General features: G+C 41.3%; 1 protein-coding gene and 1 long non-coding RNA gene across 4 annotated transcripts in view; both read right to left on the reverse strand.

The window, feature by feature from the left end:
• oxr1a (oxidation resistance 1a) overlaps positions 1-24,350 on the reverse strand; it is a 251,348-nt gene that overhangs the window by 154,775 nt on the left and 72,223 nt on the right. The window contains exon 1 of one of the 3 annotated variants that reach the window (XM_036006176.1): positions 22,302-22,383. The exons of 1 other annotated variant lie outside the window; for it this stretch is intronic. In XM_036006176.1, the coding sequence (XP_035862069.1) occupies positions 22,302-22,327 (26 nt within the window). In that variant the 5' untranslated portion in view covers positions 22,328-22,383. Of the gene's footprint in view, positions 1-22,301; positions 22,384-24,350 lie in introns of those variants that run through there. One more of the 3 variants, XM_031322649.2, reaches the window with a different exon arrangement.
• On the reverse strand, positions 1,104-19,822 carry LOC116066533. The gene is made up of 3 exons (XR_004108980.2): positions 19,657-19,822; positions 11,762-11,764; positions 1,104-1,115 (listed from the first exon to the last, which is right to left on the reverse strand). It is a non-coding gene; the product is annotated as an uncharacterized LOC116066533 (long non-coding RNA).

Raw genomic sequence — 24,350 nt, forward strand, 5'->3', positions numbered from 1 at the left:
CAGGAAAGAGAGCAGTGAATGGCTGGAAGCAGCAACATCTGTCACCACTGGTGGCCCTGGCACCAGCTGATCAGGTCACATAAATATTTGTAATGGGTCAACTATAAATCAGGATGTGTATTCATGGGATGTGTTTTATTGTTCTGCACTTGGGCCTGTTTTACATGGAGCTGTGGCTGCAGTTACCTGGAGTGATCTCCACCCACACCTTCCTCTCTGTCTCACTGTCTAGAATCAACTCCTCCTCTCTCTTCTTTTCCCACTTTCCTCTCATCTGCCTTTATCGTCTCTCTCTTTCTCACCCCATATTGTCCGTTGGCAGGCTGATTGGCTCAATCTGGTCAACCTGATGCCCTTCTGCAGCAGGCACCACTTGGCAGCACTCGGCACATTCTGCGGTTCACTGACATTCACTGAGCACAGACATTAGCTTACTCGAGTGTATGGCGCAATTAAACTGACGTAAAAGCTGAAATGCAGGGGACCTGGGAGCTTGTCTTGTTTAATGAATCTAACATGGTAATCTGCAAGAAGTTCTCACAATCAAACACAAACCCCACAGCAGACTTCACTCGAAGGAAATTATGATTCTTCTTCAATACCAAAAGTTAAAAGTAAAGTAAAACATCAGGGTCTTTGGCAGCTACCTAGCCTTTCAATAAGAAAAAAAATGCAGGGATGACATAAGGAGTGCCAGAGGCCGGATTTAAGTCTTGCAGAACAAAAACAAGACAACAGTGTCAGACGGTCTATAAAAGAAGGACTAGCTCCTAAATGCAAAGTGACAGTTGTGATGGACATGGCGAATGAAGACAGAGCCTCCAGGAGGTCTCTGGGCAGCTGTCAATCACATCGAATGGACTCGCACCAAACTTAGTACAGAAACATAGGATGAACATAGGATAAAAGTGCATGTGATGCTTTCCAGTCAAATGTATTATTCATTACTACTAGTACTACTACTACTACTACTACGGGGGATTAGGGCTGGGCAATATATCGATATTGTGATATGAGACTAGATATCGTCTTAGATTTTGGATATCGTAATATCGTGGTAAGTGTTGTCTTTTCCTGGTTTTGAAGGCTGCATTACAGTAAAGTGATGTACTTTTCTTAACTTTCCAGGCTGTTCTAGCTGTTCTTTTATTTGCCTTTTCCCCACTTAGACATTATGTCCACATTACTGATGGTTATTTATCTAAAATCTAAGTGTGAAGATATTTTGTTAAAGCACCAATTGTCAACCCTAGAATATCGTCGCAATATCGATATCGAGGTATTTGGTCAAGCATATCGTGATATCTGATTTTCTCCTTATCGCCCAGCCCTAATAATAATAATAATAATAATAATAATAATAATAATAATAATAATAATTAGGACTGGGTATTGGCAATGATTTCCTGAATCGATTCCGATTCATAAGGTCCCGATTTAATGACATTTCCGATTCAATTCAATGTCAATTGAGTTAGGCTAGTTTCAGTTACAATACCAATTTTGGCTTGGATATAAAAAGAGATCCTCAGAGAACTTATGCTGTAAATTGTACAACCAAGAACCACCTCTCAAATATGTTTTTAATAATGCACCAGGTAATGTTTACATTAAGAATTGACCCCCCAAATTTTTGTTTAAAAGTATTATTTTATTCAATCAATCACTCAAAGACTGATTGTAGTTGGAGAATCGATTATTTTATCCCAGCCCTAATAATAATAATATGAAATAATGAATAATTTCCATGTTTATCAAATGACCAATGTCCTTCAGTCCTGCAGACTTCTTCTAATGTGCCTGCCATTACTCAAACAAGCAAAGATGAAGTTAAACTGCTGTCGTATGCAAACCCCTTTTTATTGCATATCATTACTATTAAAAGGTTTGATCCAACATAAAGCAACTTTGTATGCCTCAAGTAAAAGTCAGAAATAAACGCTTGAAATGTTTAAGGCTTAAAAGCTTTTATAACATATTATTATTAATAGTAGCACAGCAGCACTTACGTCTGACCTACATTTTGTTTTGAAAATGGCGAGGAAAGCCTTCTTGCAGCTGCATTGCAATTATTAGTGTGTTGCCTCCTGCCACTGACCTACCACACACCGAAGATGCCTGCAACCCTCAAACGAAAAAACGACAGGATATCTGGTTTAAATGTGGGCGGGATAAATGAAACGGTAAATCGGAATTGAAGTCTCCCATATCAGTCGGTGCACACTGAAGGTGGAGCCTACTATAGCTTTGATGGATGGTACGCCCTGTACACCCTCTTGTTCCATCTAGACAACAACAAGCCTCATCACCTCAGCTGTATTAGTTAACATGCTATAACATGGCTGAAAAGACACCATTGATGACTCCATTAAAACCTAAAGATGTACAGTATATGGAAACACGGACTGAATTTATACAGCAGCTTTATCCCAGGAGTGGTTTAAAGAGCTTTACTATGCGTCACATTCTCACACACACACACACACACACACACACACACACACAAAACTTCACTGGATTGGACATGAAGGCAGTGGGTTTCTGACAGCTGTATGAGAAAATGTTACGTATGAGAGACTCAAAATTAGTATCTACAGATATATTGAAACATCTTATTAAATTTAGCATCTTTGCTAGTTAGCAAGATGAGCTTCACCTGTGTGTTTGAGTTATATAGTAGATGTTTAGTGTGCACTGTAAAGCTGTTACTTTCATCAGAAATTCAAAGTTCAAAGTTTTTCAAAAAGTTTAAACTAATTGAACCTAAATCGTATTCTGAACGCAACCCCCTATAACGTACTGGAGCCCTACTTAAAAGTAGATATTCAATCTTTTAAAAATTCACAATATGTGAACATAGGCTATATACTAAACTCAAATGTTCAATTACTTGATTGCAGACCTGAAAGCCCCAGACACACCAACCAGACGGCTGACCCTCGGCAGAAAAGGCAGTTGGTCCTAACCCTCGGGTCCCCGAGTTGGTCAAAAAAGTGCCTCAGAACACACCAAAGCGACGAGACGTAATACGTCTCCATAACAGCAAGTGGCGCTAATCTATATTGTTGCCCAAAAATGAAACCCGGCAGTTGATTGGACAAACGCGTCACGTGGGTCTGGTTTCTCCAGAAATTCAAAGCCAGACTGTGACGGCGGCTTGTTCAGAATACGATCTCATATTGGACTAAAATAGTTCACCGAAACGTGTTTCTGAAAACATTTTAAGAGAGAAATAGGCCGTGCAGTTGCTGAATCTGTCTTCATTTCAGATCGACAAAGGTCAGTTTAAAAGATTTTCATCAGATTTTGAGAAACTCTAGTCACGCTCATCCCGCTCCCCGTTTCCAGGTTAGCTCTCCACCAATCAGATGGGTCATTTGAGTCCGACTGCCGGCAGTGCCCGCCTTCAGATTCAACATGTCAAATCAGCCAAAATGAAGGCCGACAGCACAGAACACACCAAACAGACTCGAGTCACCGACCTCGCCAGACTGTCCAATGGCCGATTATCGGGTTAGTGTGTCACGACCTCAAGACGCATCTCACGGTCAAAAATAAACTTCCATGCTGAAAATTCACACTGTATACAGTTAGCACAACAGGCCATGTCTTGTACTCCAGTGGAAGGCGTGTAAAACGCCACTATGATCTATTGCCCTGTTGTCCTCAAATTAGGGTATTGTTCTCTTTGCGAACAATAAAAATGGAGTAAAATTAGCTAGCCGTGCGGAACAGTAATACAATAATCATGATACCAAACTGTTTAACAAGTAATGTGTTTTAGCATTGTGGAATATTGTAGTTAAGTTAGGATAAGTTAAGGCTGTTTTTCCATAGAGAAGGCAAACCATGTCAAAGTATTCCTTTAAACAATCCGAGGCACACTGTAGGGTTTGTGACAAAATGAAAATGCCTTTATTTCACATGGCAATAGATAACCACACTTTCACTCCACTGATTAGTGTTATAGGTGTGCAAGCTATTGCTGACAATGACACAGATGAAGAGCTATGTCGGTTGCAACACGTAAAATAAAGGCATTTTAATTGTGTCACAAAACCTACAGACCTAAAATATCTCATTCAGTTTTTTATCCAAGCTAGCTAGCTGCTAACTAAAGGGAGAGTTTGCAGATTTTCTGTACTGCCATACATGCAGATGAATAGTGCCATTACCCGGAGGTATGCATTTACCTGTCGGTAAAGCTCCGCTGGATGACTCGCTTTAGAAGGGTTTAAAATCTGCAACTTTCCCTCTTTAGCGTTTAGCTTAGCGCAGCGTCATTGTAACCATAAACAACAAAGGCTTGGCCACATTGTCCTCCCCAGCTTCACCCTCTTGGCCAAAAATCGTCACATTCGGTTGCAAAAAACCAAGAATGCGACGCCTGCCACTCCTGGCTTTAAAACAGCAGTCCACAAACCAATGGGTGATGTCACGGATGCTACGTCATTATTTTTACAGTCTATGATTCTACCCATGCAATGAGCCCTTCACATGATGGAATAAGCACAGTAGGCTATACAGACCCAGCAGTGGGTCTACTCCATTGTCTTCATATTCCTTTAAACAAATTCTTATAAGTTCTTACTTGTTTTAACTTGATATTTTGAAGAAGTGACAGGCCTAGTGCATAGACTGAAGGAATCTGGCGACTTATAATGAAGTAGCATAGTCACGCCTGACCAAATGAGACTACAGGTCATGATGTGACATACAGTATGGTGTCAGGCTAGGCTAAGAGAGAGAGAGATGACTGATCTCTCCCATCGGCAGCACTTTGTGAACAGCCTGTTTGCTGCTACAGCAGCCAACTAGCAGCAAGCAGGCAGCTATACTTGATATTCCCCACACAGCTCAGCTCATATGGGACATCTGTTAGCTTCCAGCAGCTCGGCGTCTGTAAACCCGCCTCCCTCACAATAAGGTATCGTCAAAGGAATAAAGATGAACTGCCCAGCTGCTTCAATGTTAATTAGCAACACAAACTGATGGAATTAGGTTTAAGATAATATTTTGGTGCACTCTTTAACGGCTGACTATGCTATGCTTGAGGGGCCTGTAGGTCATTTGGGTTGCACAGCTTGGCAGGTAGGTTTTTCTTGAGAGTGGAAGATAGCTCAGGGCTTGTGCTCTTTCATATCCATTCTATCCATAAAAATCAGACATGTGATGGGAGGAGCCCACTCTGGAGGATTGGAAGCAGCATGTGACCACATTTGTTTTAAATTATTATCATAGGCTATTAATAAAATAAAAAGAATAAAATTGGAAAACACATGGATAAATATGTAAATAAAATAAAATACATTTATAGAACAAATAAAACAGAATCAACAGAACTGAGCAAAGAGAGGCCTACATTTGTTAATTTTACAGCTGTAGTGTTTAGGCGTGTGTCGTTTTTAATAGCAGGCAGGCCTCCCTCTTTGCAAATTTTATACATGTTTAGGAAAACGGAGAGATATGCGGAAACAGAGTGATTAGGAGGACAAAAAGTGCACAAGCTGCTAATCGATCCAACACTTTCGTGGAGTGATTCTTTGAGTTTTAGAGTCTGCTGCCCTGAGGCTGCAACAAACTGTACATCTGGTGCTTCAGCAGGTCTAGTAGATGACAGTTTTATCCAGTTCAACATCCTCTAATCTAGTCCTCTGCCCAAATCTTCAAATGGCTCCTCCTATGCCAGTGGCCTTGCTGTTTCTCCTCACACCGCTGACGCTCAGCTCAATAAAAAAGCTTCTCAATTGAACGATGAACTCCAGCTGAAATGTCAGTCCATCAAAAGAACAATTGTCACTGCGGTGGACAGGGTTCTTAAGAAGGGAGATCAACCATTCAAATGCAAACATTACTATTTCCCAAGACTTCTGATTGCTCACAATGACATGTCGAGAGAGCGAGGCCCTCTTGTAACCTCTTTTTTCTCCAATAACTGCTTTGCACATCACTTACAATCACAAACCAGGCTGAAAATGAACAACTTTCAGGCCTCACTACATTTACCTCAACATTATACATCTATAAAATATGTATACATTTACTGCCTAGTCAAAAACAAGCAATTTCAGCAAAAAGGCAAGCAAACATCCTTGACGGAAGTCATTACTGATACTCAACCATTGTCAGTAGAATGAATAGAGCACAGTTGATTGCAGAAACAAATTAAAAAAAAAAAAAAAGAGAATAGCATTGTAAAAATCGTCAGAATAGCATTGTAAACATCTCAAATTTGAGTTTATCACACCTCACGGACTAGCAAAGGAATTCTACTCTCCAGGTGTATTGACTGTAGCACAAGGCCGTTCATGCTGGGCTCTATATAGAGGCTAAGCTGTTTCAGCTCCTGAGCCAGCAGTAAACACTGAAACCAACACTGTGGGTGACCTGCTAGACAGAATAGGGCTCCTACGTGCGTACACACACTCCAACACAGGCCTTTCTTTATCGTATGGGATTGAGACTCTAATTATGGCTGACAAACAGTTACTCACTAATACCCGTCCATCATTAGTTGCATTTTGAAACCGATAGATGCTGTAGGACACTGTGGAGTATGGATGTGTATGCATGCGGTCTTGTATTGGTGCTCTGTGAGATCAGTGTTAGTTGTGGACCAAAAGAATAAAGGCGTTTTCCATATTGTTAATACATTTCGTGAACTCTAAAGGCGCCGATATACTTGCTTTTAACTACGCGTTTGCGTGCGTAAGATGGCTGCCACCTGTATCCTGTGTTACTTTGGAGCGTACAGTAGGGTGTGCGCGTCTTCAGAAATTAACACTACGCATCCGCAAGATGCAATTCAGCACATGAACGCGGGGGCAGTATATCATCTGACAGGCAGGTCAGCAGCTGTTCCACACTCCAGCCAAGGAACATCTTCCAGTGTCGGCTGGGGATGATATGGCCCTGATTTGCCCCCTAGTGGATACACATTTAATCCTCCCGGTACATGCAAAATACGCAGGCAAAATACGCAGGCAAGCGTCGCTGCCGCTTGTCTACGCGTACGCGTCGTTAAAATTTATCGGCGCCTTAAGTAATATGGTGCATACTACTACTGCATCTGCGCAAACTTCCTTTGTGGATCGAGATTGTGTGACGTCACTTAAAGATTCAGAACAAGCCAGTAGCTGGACCGGAACTGCACTGGAAGTGTGTGTACGCCACTTTGTCGCTGAATTTAAAATGCCGAGGATAAATCAATGAATTATTAGGAGGCTGAAATGGTGCAATATAAGATCTTTATTTCATGAACAAAGACCTGAGTTAGTTCTGAACAGAACTCAGGGTGCCACTCATGATATTATAAACTGTGAAGATTACTAAAACACACCTTCATATCCCCCACCTAGCCAAACAGTGTCTTGGAAATTATACAAGAGTTTTAGCTGGTCGGGTCACATTGACCTCTTAGTTGTCATTGCGCTTACCTCTGATACCACGCATTTTTGGGAAAGTACTGGAGAATTTTGGCTCAGGGTTTGCACAATACTAGGACACAGACGTTCATGCAGAAGATTAAAGAATATTTGTATTTAACACATAGGCCCATACTAAGGTTTTTTTTCACCACAGTTGGTAACTATGAGAGGAGTCTTGAAAGTATTTCTGAAACACAAAAAAAATAAATGTAATGTAATGTAATGTGTATATGTAAAATATTTAAAGCAAAATTACAATATCCAAATTCAATTCATTGCCACATACTACAGCAAAGTCTCAAACAACCAAAGAGGTGAATCAGTGCCTCTATGGCACACTCTCAACACAACTTTTAAATAACAGGTTTCTCAAAGTAGTAGTTGCTCAGGTTGCACAGGCGTTTCCCAGAGTTTTTTCGCCCGCTGCAGGATTTGTGTTTAGGGTTAGGATTAGGAGTAAGGATTAGGTTTATTTTAGTGCAATGATTAGGGTTATGGTAACAGGGTTATGGATTAAGTCATCAGTGGGAGGCTGAGTCAAAGCGCACGGATGTTGTACATTCAGGTGTTTGTGTGTGTCTCTATGCACAACAGTGACCCTCTGGCTGGTGAGCCAGTTTTTTAGCCTTTTGCACAGCAAAAGTCGTCAAAATTAAACAGCGAGTGTAGTTGCTGCTGATGGCCGCTGGTTGCTGGCAGCAGTGTGTTGGTGTGGAAGGCTGCAGCCACAGTACAGAATTAGTTCTAGGGCTGGGACCATATGCTTTTGTCCCGATTCCATTCTTTCACGATACATGGGTGCCAATTTATCAGTCCCTCCAGGATTTCGCGATGTCGCGATCGCAACAATTCACGCAAATTCAACCAATCACCGTGAATTCGGTGCGACCCGCAACTTTACCGCACATTTGACCAATAACCGGAGTTCCCCGCGACTTCAACCAATCCCAGCAGTCCCACGTGCCAGACTTTACGTCAGTATGTGACTCTGAGAGCCACTGACCAAGCGGGAGTGAGAACGGGTTGACGTAACACACGTACGTCGCCAAATTCATGTCCTTGTTTCTGATTTGAAGACGAGACGCGTGTGACTCAAACATCTCACATTTACCAACAAAACGTACAGCGAAAGACCGTGCACAGCATTTCAGACCGTCCTGCCAACGCTGTAACGTTTTTTCACTCTAAAGCCGCTGAAAGCTGCTGCTGTTTCAATCCTGTCAGCTCTCTGCAGCAGGCGGGACTGCTGCTCAGTTCCCCCGGCGACTGACTTGCGCGCACACACACGTGCACGCGCGCACACACACACACACACACACACGGTGGATGCAGGAAAAACCGGAGATGAGACGACACAATGACATAAATTGAGGACAGCTACACTCGTTATTGTAAGTGCAATGATAAGTTAAAGTCCAATAAGTACTTTATTAAACCGTATGAATGTGTGTCCCAGTTCAGGCCAGGTTAGGAAATTAACTAACAATGTAAAGATCAACAAGCCACTCATATGTTTAATTTTGCTTCATTCAATAAATTATTATTTTCGTCTTAAATCCACCAGCCATTTTCATATTCTATTCGGTAAGGTAACTAGGAAAACTCAGCCCAGAGTAGTTTTGTTCTCCCCGAAACAAGTTTCCTTTTTTTTTTTTTAAGTATAAAAGAAAAATCACAACTTCATTGCAACAAAAATACAAAAGGCATCGCAACTTTTATCGCAATTTTTTACAAAAACTCCGCAAAATCAGGTATTTTGGGCCGCAACAATCTCAAAAAAAGGCTTGATTTTATAACTTCTGCTCCCTCCCATCACAACATAAACAGGCCTATGGCTGTCTTTGCTTTGTCCTTGTCGTGTTGACTCTCCCTCCTTCCCTTCCTTCCTCCCCTCCTCACCCCACGCCACCACCGCCGAGCGAGCGCCAGTCTGCCCCAGCTGGGTTTTTAGATGCAGGGAGTCGAGCACAGCGGGATGGAGGCAGCAACTTCTCTCCATTCTCTCGCTTTCTCACTCTCCCTCGCTGTCTCTCTCTCCCCCCAGAGCAACTTCTGCACCACTGCTCTGCCACCATTAATTCATCAGTGCAAATCTCCCACTAACTTCCTAAACAAACAAGTGTGCTGACTTCTGCTCAACACACACACACACGTCATCCAAGTATAGACCTCTGCGCAAACTGCGCACACACACACACACACACACACACACAGTATTGATATCTGTGTGGTGTCCTAGATGGAAACCGACAGACTCTTTTTGCGTTTGACCTAATAGCTGCTGACATAAATACTTGTTTTCTAATTCAGTGCCCTCCAAAAATGGAAGTGCAGATGTGAACCTGTTTAATCATAAGTTGCTAATGAGTTTATCCACTCTGTAGTTCACATCTGTTATGTTTACCTCGCTCCACGGTGAAGCACCTCAGGGAACGTGCACACTGACACCAATGCTATCAGCTCCATTTAAAAGAACTGGGTAAACAAATCTCATGCTCTTGTGTGCTGTTAGTTTACAGTCGTAGATCATCTGGGAGGTTCCAACTGTTAGCTTTGCACATAAAATAAAAAAATACTCTTACAAAAGCAAGATGAAAGAACAGCATACACATTTCGAGGGAGAAACAACATTCCTACTTAAAAAGACTGAAGAAAAAAAAATTAGATGAAGTTGCATTTAAAACAATAAATACCGGTAAATTTCTGGAACTTCTACAGTCGCTGATTTATCTCCAGCATGATTAAGTAGATCAACTTGGCCTCAGAATATATTATTGGAATTAAACGTAGAGGCCAGCTTAAATATTGTAATTGTTATCGGCCTCAAAAATCCAGAACCAAAGTTTAAAAATTCCAGTAACAGGAAATCATATCAAGTGTTTTACTCGAACACATAACATAAATGTATACACATTTTTTAAAGGATCCCTTACATTTGGTTATTACTGAGTTTTGACTAAGATAGTGACTCCTGTAAGACACGTGAGGGTTGAAGATATAAACATGTCAGTGCTCTCTGGACATTGTAATTGTGAAACAGTTTATAAATGATCTCAAACACATTTGTCTTTTTTCTGTACTGCAATTTCTTGTTACTTATCAGCCGACATATGCACCTATGTATCTGTGAAAAGATAATATCGGGTGAATTAAATTACTGTTTTGCGGTCAAAAATCATTGTCAAAGACATTTTCACATTACTGTTATTTGTTATTACTGAAAGAATAGAAAAAAAACTAAGTAGTTTGGGAAATATCAGAAGTGCTCCTTAGCCTCTGAGCCACTGAGTGGGCGGGCCAGTGTAAGGTTTTGATTGACAGCTGAGCTGGCAGGGCACAGAGCAACAATGTAAACAACCCTGTGCTGGTAACTGTAGCTTACAAGCTAAGGTAAGACAGCGTTCTGTCAGCAGTGATGCTGGAAAATAAAGACTACACCATCTGACAACTTATGCCGACCATTGATGTATTTCCCCTCGTGGTTCTACATTTTACAGTCCCAAACATTTCTCAGTTTCACCAATATATTCCCTTGAAGTTGTAGGCGGTTCCTTGAATGAAAACTTTTTCCATTGGTCCATCGTCGCACAAAAGAAGGCGCTATTTCCAAATCAATGTGTTTTGAGGTTACTTCCGGTCACAAACAAGATCCTAACATGTGGAAGTAAATTCTTTTCAAGTTAGTCTTTTGGTCTTAATCTAATCAACAGACGGCCCCCAGACAGAGACAACTAAAGTTCTGGTTACACTTTACTTGAAGGTATCTACTAGGGCTGTCAGCGTTAACGCATTAATCACGATGCGATTAAGGGCCGACGCGATGCGGTTAATTGTTGTTTTTTTTTTTTTAAATCGCATTAATCGCATGCCGGCATTTATTCATTTATTTTACACTTCACTCGGCTTTGCGTGGTGCCTAACAGGCTACTATTTTGACCCTTTGCAGCACCGTTACTTATCATCAAGCTGCCATACTTTCACCTAACACATCCTGCTGCTGCAGGCTGCAGGCATGATGGAAAAAGACAGCAGCAATGAAATCCTGAATGGCGATTTTTATTTTCCAAAACTCCCAGACGGCTCATAGACAAGTCGAAAGCCATATGCACATTATGTAAAGCCAAATTAAAATATCCCCGAAGCACGTCAAACTTGAGCTACCACCTACGGAGCTAAGCATAGTAGTACAGTTAACGTGATGCTACCCGCTAGCGAGTGCTACTTGCCGACCTGTGGATGAAACCAAATCCCAAAAAATTACTACAGCTCTTGCGAAACGGGTCGCAACTAACTGCAGACCTGTCAGCATCGTAGAGGACTCGGGTCTTAAAGACGTACTATGGTTGGCATGTTCTGATCTGTCTCGTTGCCGTCGAGGGGGACAGTAGTCTCACCATACACAGCCTGTACGACACGGAGAAAGCAGCCACACTGGAACAGCTGCAAGGTGCTGCAAACACTGTCTCATTAACCGGTGATCACTGGACGTCAGTGAGTAATCAACATTATTTAGGAGTTACTAAACACTATATTGACTCTAGTAAGGATAGGGATTTTTAGTTTTTTAGTTAGGTACTTGGAGGAATTGTGCAATAATGACTCACACATTTTTCTTTTGTTTACAGTAAATAATTACAAATCTTAAAATCAAGTTCATAAAGTAACTTTCTTTGCATTCATTTGATTCCCAATCAAGATACACTGGTAAGAATTGCTTTCGGTTGTTAATATGTACTTAAAAACTGTTCTGAAATGCAAAATAATATAATTTTAATCATGTGATAAACTATGCGATTAACTATAGAAATTCATCGTCATCAAAAATTAATTGTTTGACAGCAGTATCTACATAAGAGTGACATGACCCTGTCATGAACGTGTCATAAACATTATAAACAAGCCATAAACGTTTATGACATAACACTTCTTTTAGTAAGTGTTAGGGTTAGAGTTAGGGTTCATGTGTCACTCTTATGTAGGGCTGGATGATTAATCGAAAAATAATCGTAACCGAAATTCAGAGCCTATAACCAACGTAATTTTACCAAGTCGGTTATTTCGGTCTTTTAATCCTATTAATATTTCCGCAGCCGCCCACTGTGTGTTAATGTACTTTCCCCTTAAAACATATTACGGCCGCCGCGTGTGTAGTCACGTGACTCCGCCCCGTCCAGTCTGCGACCATAGGTGCTTTCCGATTGGATAGTACTTGTACTTTTTAGAGGAAAGTACACTTCTAAGCAGTTCTAAGAACTACTCTCCCCCAAAATCTTTTTCCCCGTTTGTATTCCCACTGACCAAGTGGCCATAGGGACTGGTAGGAGGGGTAAGGGAGTGACGCAAGCACGGCAACGGTTTTTATAGCATCGGCACTAGACCTTAGCGTCACATACAACAACAACAACAAATGATGCTAATACTTGTCCACTTTTCCTTTATTAAATGCACGACCATTCTCGTAGTAATTCACGTAATGTTTTGCTCAACACAGACGGGGCTTTATTATACTCAGAACAGACCCCGCCTCTGCCTGCAGCGCTGTGGACGTGTGTGACTGTGTGTGTGTGTGACTGTGTGTGTGTCTGTGTGTGTGTATGGTGTGTGTGTGTGTCTGTGTGTGTGTGTGTGTGTGTGTGTGTGTGTGTGTGTGTGTGTGTGTGTGTGTGTGTGTGTGTGTGTGTGTGTGTGTGTGTGTGACGGCCGCAGGACGCGCTTGTGGAGTTTAACTCCGAAAAAGACAGTTAACCACAGGTTCCCGTTAATCTTATGGACATTTATTATTTATTTTCTACATTTTTAGGAAACTTTTTTTTTTTTTACATTAAAACTTAAATTACTTTTTTATAAGACGTTTTTATTTCATTGTAAAATCTACTGTTGTAGATTTCAGTTCAGTTGTTTGAAATATTTAATAAATAACCATTAATTGCTATCTGTGTGTTGTTTCCTTATTTTAGAATCACAAAGATAAGATTATGCACTCTTTCATTAGAAAAAATAACCGTGAACATATTTACAGTATAAGAAAAAAAAAATTAAAATAATCGTTCAATAATCGTAATCGAGGTAACTTGTTCGATTAATCGTGATTATGATTTTAGCCAAAATCGTCCAGCCCTACTCTTATGTAGATACCTTCAAGTAGTGCAAGTGTTACCAAAGCTCTTCCTGCTGTGTGAACAAAGATCGTCCTCCTGTATGCTAAGTGACAGACATGATCTAATTAGCACAATAAGCTGCAGAGTGCAGGATGTTGATTGGGATGCAATTTTCCTGCCTAACTCAGCTGCATCGTAGGGTACATTGTAAATGGGTCAAAGACGAATAAGGATTTCAAATTTGAAAATAAATGAAAGTGTCAAAAAATGCCTTCATTAGAGTGTTCTATATACATCTCAACAACAGGAATTTAATTTAGAAATGCAATTTAATTTTTTTTTGATGAATCATGTGATTTATTCCATGAAAAATGTCCTTCCTGGGTAACGGGAATGGATTTAAAAAATATTTAAATGTCTACCATTTTAGCATGTAAATGTTTAGGCATATCCATAGTTACAGCTAATCAAACGCACACTGTTCAAAAAAACTAAGTTTTCAACACAATTAATATGATATATTTGGGTATTTATAATTAAATGGGCTCATCATTTGATTTTGGTCACACAATATCCCATGCCAAAAACAGAAAAATGATGAAAGATGTCTTAAAATGCTTTACAGTAAAGGTTATCAGGTTTTTATTGTATACTCAACTGAGGAAAGCATGATTGTGTAATATACCATGAAAATCTGAGTTTAAACACTTGACTGTGTCATTGTTACTCGGGATGACATCCCGTTAGCCAGGAATGACATAATGCAAAAATGCCATAAAAGATTAAAGAAATACATATTATTTTATTAATATAATCCAACATTATCAACACAATGCTTGAAACGTGATAAATACTAATAAAAAAACTATTTTCATTAACATGTCCAATCTGGATAACAGAGGATCTTCGTTATCCAGGAAGGACAAACTGTTATCCAGGAAGGACAAAAACATGATTTTCCCACCAAAACTCTGTCAAACATTGCATACTCAGCTAAAATATATCTTAGCCTTTAAAACATTAATGCCATATTTCACATGAAATAGGCATTTTTTAAAATATCAAAACATCAAATATGTTTTATTAGCGTTATCCAGAAAGACACATGATGTTTGGACATAGTTCACCAGTGACCGAAAAAGCAAATAAAAACTTTTTTAAGAGAGAATTACTAAACTCTCCAGATGTTTTGGGGTCCTCTAAAATCTTCTTTATGATGTAATATCATATTTCATAACTATGCAATTGCATTATGGGTAATTTATGGATTAAGGTCTGTTACCCAGGAAGGACATTAGGGAAATCCAAAAGTAAGGACAAAAGTATTTCTAGAGTAACATTTTAATTAAGGGTAGGATTGTTACTATATTTGTAGGTATCACTGCAAACATCGACACAATTATGCCCAAGTAGATAATTAATGCTCTTATTATTATTTTTGACATTTTTGTCACATTTTTATACTTAGATTTTAAGCCCGGACGTTACCCAGGAGGGACAGTTTGGTACTTCTGAGCTCAACAGCTCTTTGAATTTTATTTTTTTTGCAATAATTAAAGTGAGTAAAGAGGGGAGAGTTGAGTAATATAATGTAGTTTTTTAAAATTAATATTTATCTTTTGCATTATGAATATGCTTTTGACACCATAATTGACATGCCACGTCTTTGACCCAAATACATCAAAACATAAAAGTAGGCTACAGTGATATCAAAGATCAGCATTGTTTTAACTTTTTTAAACTCAACACCTTACACCAAACAACTTTCCAGGTGATTCCACTGTCGCAGACTAATTTCCAATATCAGAAAGAAATCCTTAGAGTCTCAATCGTTTGGTGTAAGGTGGTCATAAAACTCAGTCTTTTTCGACAAAAATCAAACGTGTTTGATGTTATCGATATTATTGTGTGTCCCTCCAGCACTAAACAGGAAGCAGCAAACGGCTAGAGACAGTGGTGTTTAAGGTTGCCAGTGCCGTGCTAACCTAAATGCTAAAGAGGGAAAGTTCCAATTTTCAACCATTCTGAAGCGCGTCATCCAACGGGAGTTTTACCGGCGGATAAACACAGACCTCTGGGTACTGGAGACATTCATCTGCATGTACGGCAGAACAGATAATAGGCCAACTTTCACTTAAGTTACCAACTAACGCTAGCGGTAGCTAGCTAGCACGTTTACATTTTCTGAAATGTATCTAGGTAGTTGTAGTCTTGCAATATGTGACCCTGCCAGAATCCCAATCTTTACATATTATGTCTTGTGACATGATTGTCTTTAGATGTGAGATGGTGTCAGACTTTATTCTTTTCAAAGTCTGTTCAAAGTCTTCTAGTATACGGTTCGGTCCATACCTCTGTTCAGACATCACGGTTTGGTTCGGTACAAAAATGCAGAATTATTGTGCATGTCTCAGGCTCTACCACCTAGTGTCATACAGTCTCTCTCCTCTAAGCTAGCTGCAACAGCATGAAGTGTGTGAAGTAAGATGTAAACAGTAAACAAAGAGTACCCCACATCATCTCCAGACTCCATCTGTAACTGGTAAACAAAATAAGACAATTATATTATGAAAATACAGCATCTCTTATTTATGAAAGTGGAAATTACATAGAATAACAACAACAAAAATACGGGATAGCATGTTGTAACGAGGTTCGAGTACATACAGCAAATACTTGAAGCCAGGTTCCTCTACGAGTGAATATGGGCGCATTGAAGATGACATGTAAAATTCCGATTGCTTCAATGATTTTTTTTGGCCCTATTTGTATGTTTATCTAAAGGCTGGTTAAGCACTGTAGGGAGGAGAAGTTGTTTTGTTTGAGCAGTTTTTTTTTGTCTCGTTCCAGTGATTAGCACATCTGGGTGATGGCGTTGGATATGCGTTAGATGTATTTCCACTCACATACCCGACAACTGCTGAACGCCGACACAGTCCTCGTCATATCCACCACTCTCTCGCCTGTACTACTGGAACTAACCCGAAAACCGAAGTTTTGTCGCGATCTTAAGGCCGTTACAGACCAACCAGACGGCTGACCGTTGGCAGAAAAGGCAGTTGGACTGATCAGTGTCCCCAAGTTAGTCAAATAAATGCCTCGGAACACACCAAAGAGACGAGACGTAATACGTCTCCATAACAGCAGGCGGCGCTAATCTGTATTGTCGCCCAAAAAATGAAAACCGGCAGCTGATTGGACGAATGCATCATGTGGGTCTGGCTGCTGCTTCCGGATTTTGGATTTTTCAACCGGCCATTAATGGCGAATCATTCAAAATACGATCTCATATTGTACTAAAATAGTTCACCGAAATGTGTTTCGGAAAACATTTTAAGCGAGAAATAGGCCGTGCAGTTTCTGAATCTGTCTTCATTTCAGATCAACAAAGGTCAGTTTAAAAGATTTTCGTCAGATTTTGAGAGGCTGAGCATGTCAGGTCGGCCAAAATGAAGGCCGACGGCTCCTCCAACGGACAACGGCACAGGACACACCGAACAGACTCGAGTCACTGACCTCGCCAGACTTTCCAACAGCTGATTATCGGCCCAGTGTGTAGCTGCCTTTAAGAGGCGGCAGGTCCTCCAACTCTTGTGGGTCGCCACCACTCGCCATACTCGTCCTTTAGTGCTGCTATCTCTGACTCACTCACTGGACTGTCGACCTGACAAAAAAACTGCATGCGGGGTGGAGCTCGGCTAGCTTCAGAGCTAAGGCGGGGCTACAGATTAGGTGTCCCTAGAACACGCGTATCTAACAGTAGTTCCGCATTACATTAGTTCCGCAATACATTAATTAATTTGCACGCAAGTTTTATTTATTTTTATAACGTTTATTCTCCGTGTAAATTCATGCACCGAACCGAGACGCCCGTACCGTTTCGGTTCAAAACGAATACATGTACCGTTCCACCCCCAGTTTCAACTGCTTTATAAGTTAAATATGAAATTAATTAATTTAACATGACTACTTTCCTGTCTGTGTAGAGAACGGACTGGTGCAGTCATAACATATAAAAAAACTAAAAGATCTTAAAAACACACAAAATACACAGCAAACACCATACAGGTGTGAAAAAATGACAATGCAATTTATGTTTACAAAAGCAAATCTAACTAAAACTACATAGGGCACACTTGCAAGAAGGGTGTTCATTACTTTACATTTAATGCTTAAAATCAAATTTTTTAGCTTACATAACAGCTGGATATTTGTGAGTTTAATGTTTTTAGACACGTCTTAAGAGCATGTTGTTGCTCTAGGGTTCAATGTTAATCACCACCGACAGGAAATAATGCAGCTGACTTTCAAGGTGTGACCCCTTGCACGCGCCCGAGCCCACACCCACCCCCACACACCAACCCACCCACACACACACACACGTGTGACTCCGTCCTTATTAATTCATGTCTGATAATCAACATACAGAACACAGTTTCTGCATAATTCAGCATTTTGAACAACCTCTCTGTTAAATAAAACATGCAACAAACCCAGCCAGCAACTATGCACAAATCCCTGTAAACAAATACTGTGTTGTATAGCACATACAGCACATGTGCCCACAGTAAGGTATCTCCCATCCGTTCAGGTAAAGCCCCGTTCTCATCATTTGCTCTCCTCATTGGGAACACATGGTGCTGTTGAGAAGTAAAGAGTTTAAACATCAGGGGCACGTTCAATCTCAAAACTGTGTGCACCGTTTTGCTACAGTTTCCTGGTTGAACGACATTCCCTGCACTGTTCACTTTTGCACTATCACCATTGCACACAGTCTACCATAGCACCTTATCATGGTCATTGCATTTCTGTGAGTGGTTTTTATTCTTAGGTATGTGTGATATATGTGTTTGTTGTGTTATGGTTGTTTAAGCTACTGGATCCATCCATCCATCCATCCATCCATCCATCCGACAGTGTTCAACGGGCTTTGAGTTATGTTTTCTCTTGTTTTGTGGGCGTGTCTCTTGTTAAGTAGCTGTGTTACAAGTGATACCCAATCAGCAGTGATGTGTCTGTAAACTTGTGGTAATAAAAAGGCACAGCGCTTGCGCACATACAACTAGGTGTTCTACGCACACCCGTTTTAGTTTAAAAAAAATGTGTTGCTACGTTTTGTCGGGGCTGAACGTGGCCCAGAACTAATGCGGGCTCTGCACGTGTGTGTTCAAATACACAGAGGCATATGTCATGTTAAATGTCACGTTCATGTGAACAGATTTACTATGGTAGTCCCAGGCGTCATTGACTGTTTATGATCCCTGTGAGCTTTACACATGCAGGCGTTGACATAACATACAGAATTAAGGATGCCTAAGCGACTGCTATCCAGCTTTGAATTATATTATTAAGCCACAGGAGTGTTACTTGTAAGTGAGTTGAGAGGTTGTAGGTTCCTCTCACATCTCATGTTCACCCTGCTGTTGGAAAGCATCCTGAATTCTGATGTTTTTGCCTTTGTGACACAAATTTGATTTGACATTCATGTGCACACCATGTAAATGCTAAATCTTCTAAAACTGTCAGATTATGTGGTTTTCATGTTGCTTTCCATGGGACGGCGTCACATGTCTAGGTCTATCGGACTAGGAAATATGGAGTGTAACTACTCAGGCAGCAAGTGCAAGGACAGCAAGGAGTGCAATCCTAATACGCATTAGCACATCACTGTATGATTTTACAAGACACGTGTCCATATGCCTTTTCCTCTCCCTGTCCTCCCCAAACTTTCTTCTCTCTATCTGGGCCACCAGGCTCCTGCTTACACTCTAAGACCAAATCCACTTTTTCTGATCAAAGTGGATTAAAGGTACAATGGCGAAGATTAGAAACATGTCCTAGAGTGCTCATTTCACTTGCTCTGCCAAGGCCTGTGTCAATGAAGGGATCTGTGTGAATGTGTGGACATAGACCTACTTAACGCACCACCAGGGGACCAGGTCCTGACCAAAACATTAATGGCGTTTTTCCATTACATGGTACCTGCTCGACTCGCCTTGACTCTACTCGCCTTTTTTGGTTTTCCATTCTGATACAAAGTCCCTGGTACCTGCCAACAGGTACTTTATTTAGTACCACCTCCGTCGAGGTTCCAAATGAGCTGAGGCGATACCAAAAGGTGACGTGAAAACCTGCAGACTACTGACTGGTCGGAGAGAATCATCACTAATCACTGTGTCATCATTGCTATAGCGACAGACGGGGGTGTCCTGAACAAACCCGCCATTTTTAAATAGTTTAGCCAGCTGTGTGTTTTTTTTTTGCTGCCTCCAGCTTCTTATGAAACTAAATGTGTCTTCTGGCAAACAGCCACATGCTGAGAGTCAAAAACAACACACCTTCCTCGGTCTGTGTGTGTGTCGCGTTAGTTCACGTCAGTTTCCTCCGGGATCGCTATGGCGACCAGCCACGCTCACCTCACGCATGAGGCGGTACTAAATCTGCAACGGAAAATGGAGGACGGGGCAGCGCGGCCGAGTCGAGCCGAGCAAAGCTGGTACTAGCAGTGGGTAAGCGCCATAAGACCCAGATCCAATCAGGAGGATTTGCTTAACTCAAGTTGTGGCTTCCTTGCAGGTTTATTTGAAGTGGTGTTAAAGTGTTTAGCATATGCTTTAAATGAACTAGGTCGTACAACATGTCTGATGAATTCTGAGTTTTTATACCTGTTCCAAAAGGCCACACTAGAAGGCGTGACAAAAAGCGGTTCAAAGCCTCTACCTGCACTGCTTCTCCAAAACCTGCACTGTTTAAAGCATACTTATATCTTAAAGGTGCACTATGAGTTCCTGCATGGTTTCAGCGCAATTTCATTTTTGTCTCAAATCGTAGGTATCTCTCCTTGATCCGCTAGCTGCCTGCCCCCTGAAAACACCGTGAAAAAGCCCGGTCTCGGGAGACAACATAGGGGTCGTAAACATCAAACAAACACTAGAGGCACTAGCCTGGCTCCGCCCTCCTACATATTTCCTTGGGATTTCTCCGGTCAAATATTTGTAGGTCCAATCAGCGAACAGAGGGAGTGGCTGAAAACGATGACGTTGAGGACGTGCACTAGAAAGATGTGAGCGAAGCCATTCGGTCCGTTGTGGCAGCAACGCTGCTGAATATCCAGAAGTTAAAGCCCGAGCAAGAACAATCTTTGCTGAGTTGTGTTGGTGGCCATGATGTTGTGGCCCTCCTCCCCCACAGGGTTCGGGAAAAGTTTGATTTTCCAGCTCGTTCCGTTAGTGGTGAAGGAGTTGGCTAAGGCTAACGCTAGCGATGCTAATGCTAAATATAAGCCGACAGTTGTTGTCGGTCTCCCCTCTTGTTGCACATGCGCATGACATACGTCACGACCAAACGTTAGCGATTGGTTATGACAGATCCAGAGTGGCTCTGGGCAGATCCAATAGTTTTAAACTTCAACAGAGTACCCGCCTTCAAGGAAGTTAACACTTGTCAATGGTGAGAGGCCAGACTCTCTGTACAAATGAAATGTACCAGAGTCTGGTAGGACCAGGCTATAGAGGCACAGGATAGGTACCAAAATACAACAAACCACGTTCCACGTTCACCAACGACCCCTGTGTTGTCTCCCGAGACTGGGCTTTTTCACAGTGTGTTCAGGGGGCAGGCAGCTAGCGGATCAAGGAGAGATTGAGACAAAAATGAAATCGCGCTGAAACCATGCAGGAACTCAGCGCACCTTAAAGTATTGAAAAGGCAAAAAATACAAATAATCCAGTCACTACTTTTGTGGCAAAAATTGAAATCACTCACTAAGGCCCCACTCACATTCATTTCAAGCGTTCCGAATCAGGATACTAATCCGTTTGAGATTTAAGATACTTCCATTTACACTTAGCTCAGTTGGCAGCTATCATCCATTTCTCAATTTTACAACCAGGTCTTGAAAAGGTCTTTATTTCAATATGTCCATTACTGCTCTCTGTTGCTGAAGCTTCACGATGATTCAGCCACACAGCCCTGATTTTGTGTGATCATACAGTAGATGAGAGATGGTATTGCAAATGGATGACGTGTCTGGGAAAAGCTGGTGTGTAAAGTGACGCACAGCTCGCTCCACTTCAAAAAGGCTAGGGAAAGGAAAGACGACTATGTCATCTGGTGTCAAAAATCAGAACGGGATTTTCGAGCGGCCTATTAAGATGCTATAGCCACTGCTGAAAAATTACTGGTTTGATGAATGCATTCCAACCCATCTCTGACAAACTAATTGTTTCCTCCACAATCCCACTAAGCCTTTCAAATCCTTCCTGCTTTCCTGGGAGGAAACGCCAGTGCTGTCAACTATGCCTTTTCATTTAGAAACAAAACCCTTTTCTCCCCAATCCCTAAACAGGATTGATTGAAACTGGTTCCTAAACCACTATCAGAAAGGGGTTGAGGCTTGTTTGAAGACAGAATAGACAGAATATTATTGAAAAATCAAGCATTCACCATAGTTAGCTTAAGAAATTGGTTATCAAACTGTTCAAAGCTCAAGCTCTGGGAGAATCTCTCAGCAGAAAAAGCCTCTCCATTTCTTCTCCTTTGATTTACTTGTTAAAGAGCCCCAATACAACACATAGCTCACACTACTATTTCCCTTCAACAGTAATCTCCATTTGCACAGAAATATTTCATTATGCATGTAGCTTTCTCTCATTATGCATTCTCGTCCTTCAAAACAAACCTCAATTTAAAATTAAGCTACGTTTTAAAACACCATTTGGGAAAGAAATTGCTTCCGGGGAAAAAGCAGAATCCAGTGAAAAGAGTTGGTACGTACCCAGCAGGTCTGAGAACGGGTTCCATTGACTCTTGTGCTGAGAAGATAATGGTATCGATCCCTCAAACTGTTTAACTTAAGCATAGGAAAAGGCCTGTCATGTGACCATGTCCCCATTAGCTGAGTGGGGCATTGTGCTAATTTATTTACCCAATATAACCCTGACAAGCATGAATGCAGGGACAGGATGAGGAGGAGAGGGAGGTGTGAGTTGGCCAAGCCGATTTAAGCCTGTTACTGATGCCTGAGCCAAAACCTGAGGGCTGGTAGGAGGAGAAAGTGTGTGTGTGTGTGTGTGTGTGTGTGTGTGTGTGTGTGTGTGTGTGTGTGTGTGTGTGTGGAGGTACAGTAGATTGGATGACAGAGGACAAGATTGAGATGGACAGGACAGAGAGGAAAAGGATGGGGAAGCTGTCAGCAAGACAGAGACAGCAGGCTGATGATGCAAAAGTAGCAAAGAAAAGAAGAGGGAAAAGATCCGGGCTTGGTGGGGATGGGATGGGGGCTGTGTTATGTGTCGTGGTCTGCCTGGTCCTTGCAGTGTATCCCGGGTGGCCGAGTCACTTGGGTCTGTTCCAGGTGGTAAAAGCATAAGGGCTCCTGGTGGCGGAAATGTGACACACTCAGCCATCTGCTGATGAGTCACTCTGTCTCTACTCTTGTTTGCTCTGACTGGGCATCTGTGTGTGTGTGTGTGTGTGTGTGTGTGTGTGTCCCTTCAATGCATAAGCACCCTTTTTATTGGGATAGCGACACAGCAGAGACATAATTATTAAAAGCTGAAAGTATATGGATTTCATCTGTGATATAGTGATGAGAAAGGTCTTGACAACTTATTAAATTCAGCAAGGATGTGACACTAAAATAGAAGTCCGATGTATCAAACAGCAACAGGGGAGTATTACAAGAAGGCGTCATTATTGTAGCGTTACATTTTTTTTTATCAAAACATTAGAAACAGAGGCAGAAAATATGCTAAGATGCTATTTTCCTACAAATGATAAGGTCATGAAAGAAAGTGTGAATACAGAAATGTATGCATCAGACTAGGGCTGCACGATATGAGGAAAAGCTGCGATGTGCGATAACATTGTTTAATATTGCGATGACGATATGACTTGCGATAAATATTCAAATGTGCTTTAATAGGTTCTTTGCGAACCTAAACATTGAATAGCCTATTCCCACTGAATAAAGAAATCAAATAGATCAGTTTTGACATGCTTTTATTGAACAAATGAAACATAAATGAGGCATTATAACTATAAGAAATTAACGTTCGACGAAAATCTTTTAAACTGACCTTTGTTGATCTGAAATGAAGACAGATTCAGAAACTACACGGCCTATTTCTCTCTTCAGATGTTTTCAGAAACACGTTTCGGTGAACTATTTTAGTCCAATATGAGATCGTATTCTGAACGAGACGCCATGACAGTCTGGCTGTGAATTTCCGGAGAAAAAAGAACCATGTGACGCGTGCGTCCAATCAGCTGCCGGTTTTCATTTTCTGTGAAATAATCAGACTGTTAATGGAAACAATACAGAGCAGCGCCGCCTGCTGCTATGGAGACGTATTACGCTTTGCGTCGTCTCAGTGTGTAAACTGTTTTCCCTTATTCATCGTGTCAGGCTGTCTGTTGCGATGTGTTCATCACCCTAGTTCATATCGCGATGACGATGAAAATTCGATGTATCGTTCAGCCCTACATCAGACACAGCATTCCAGATAGCAACATGGCTTAAAATGCATCCATGTGCTGCAAATAAAATGTGAAAAGTATGGGAGACGGGCTGGAGGCCATGCACACAGTACATCTCCCCAGTATTGTGCACGCCTGATGCCGGCATGCATCCTGCCTCCTAGATAGATGCAGCCAACGAACAGTGTTGTTCCTGTGTGACAGCTCCGCTTCTCCAGGCCAGAGCTGACCCAAATCTATGTTTTCTTTCTTCTCCGCTTTACCCACATTTCCACATCAAAGTCTGGAACAGCGGGCACTCCACTCTCTCAACTCCCAGTACAATTGCTCAACACAATTACCATGC

This window comes from Sander lucioperca, chromosome 10 (assembly GCF_008315115.2).
Source record: "Sander lucioperca isolate FBNREF2018 chromosome 10, SLUC_FBN_1.2, whole genome shotgun sequence".
NCBI classification, from domain to species: Eukaryota; Metazoa; Chordata; class Actinopteri; order Perciformes; family Percidae; genus Sander; species Sander lucioperca.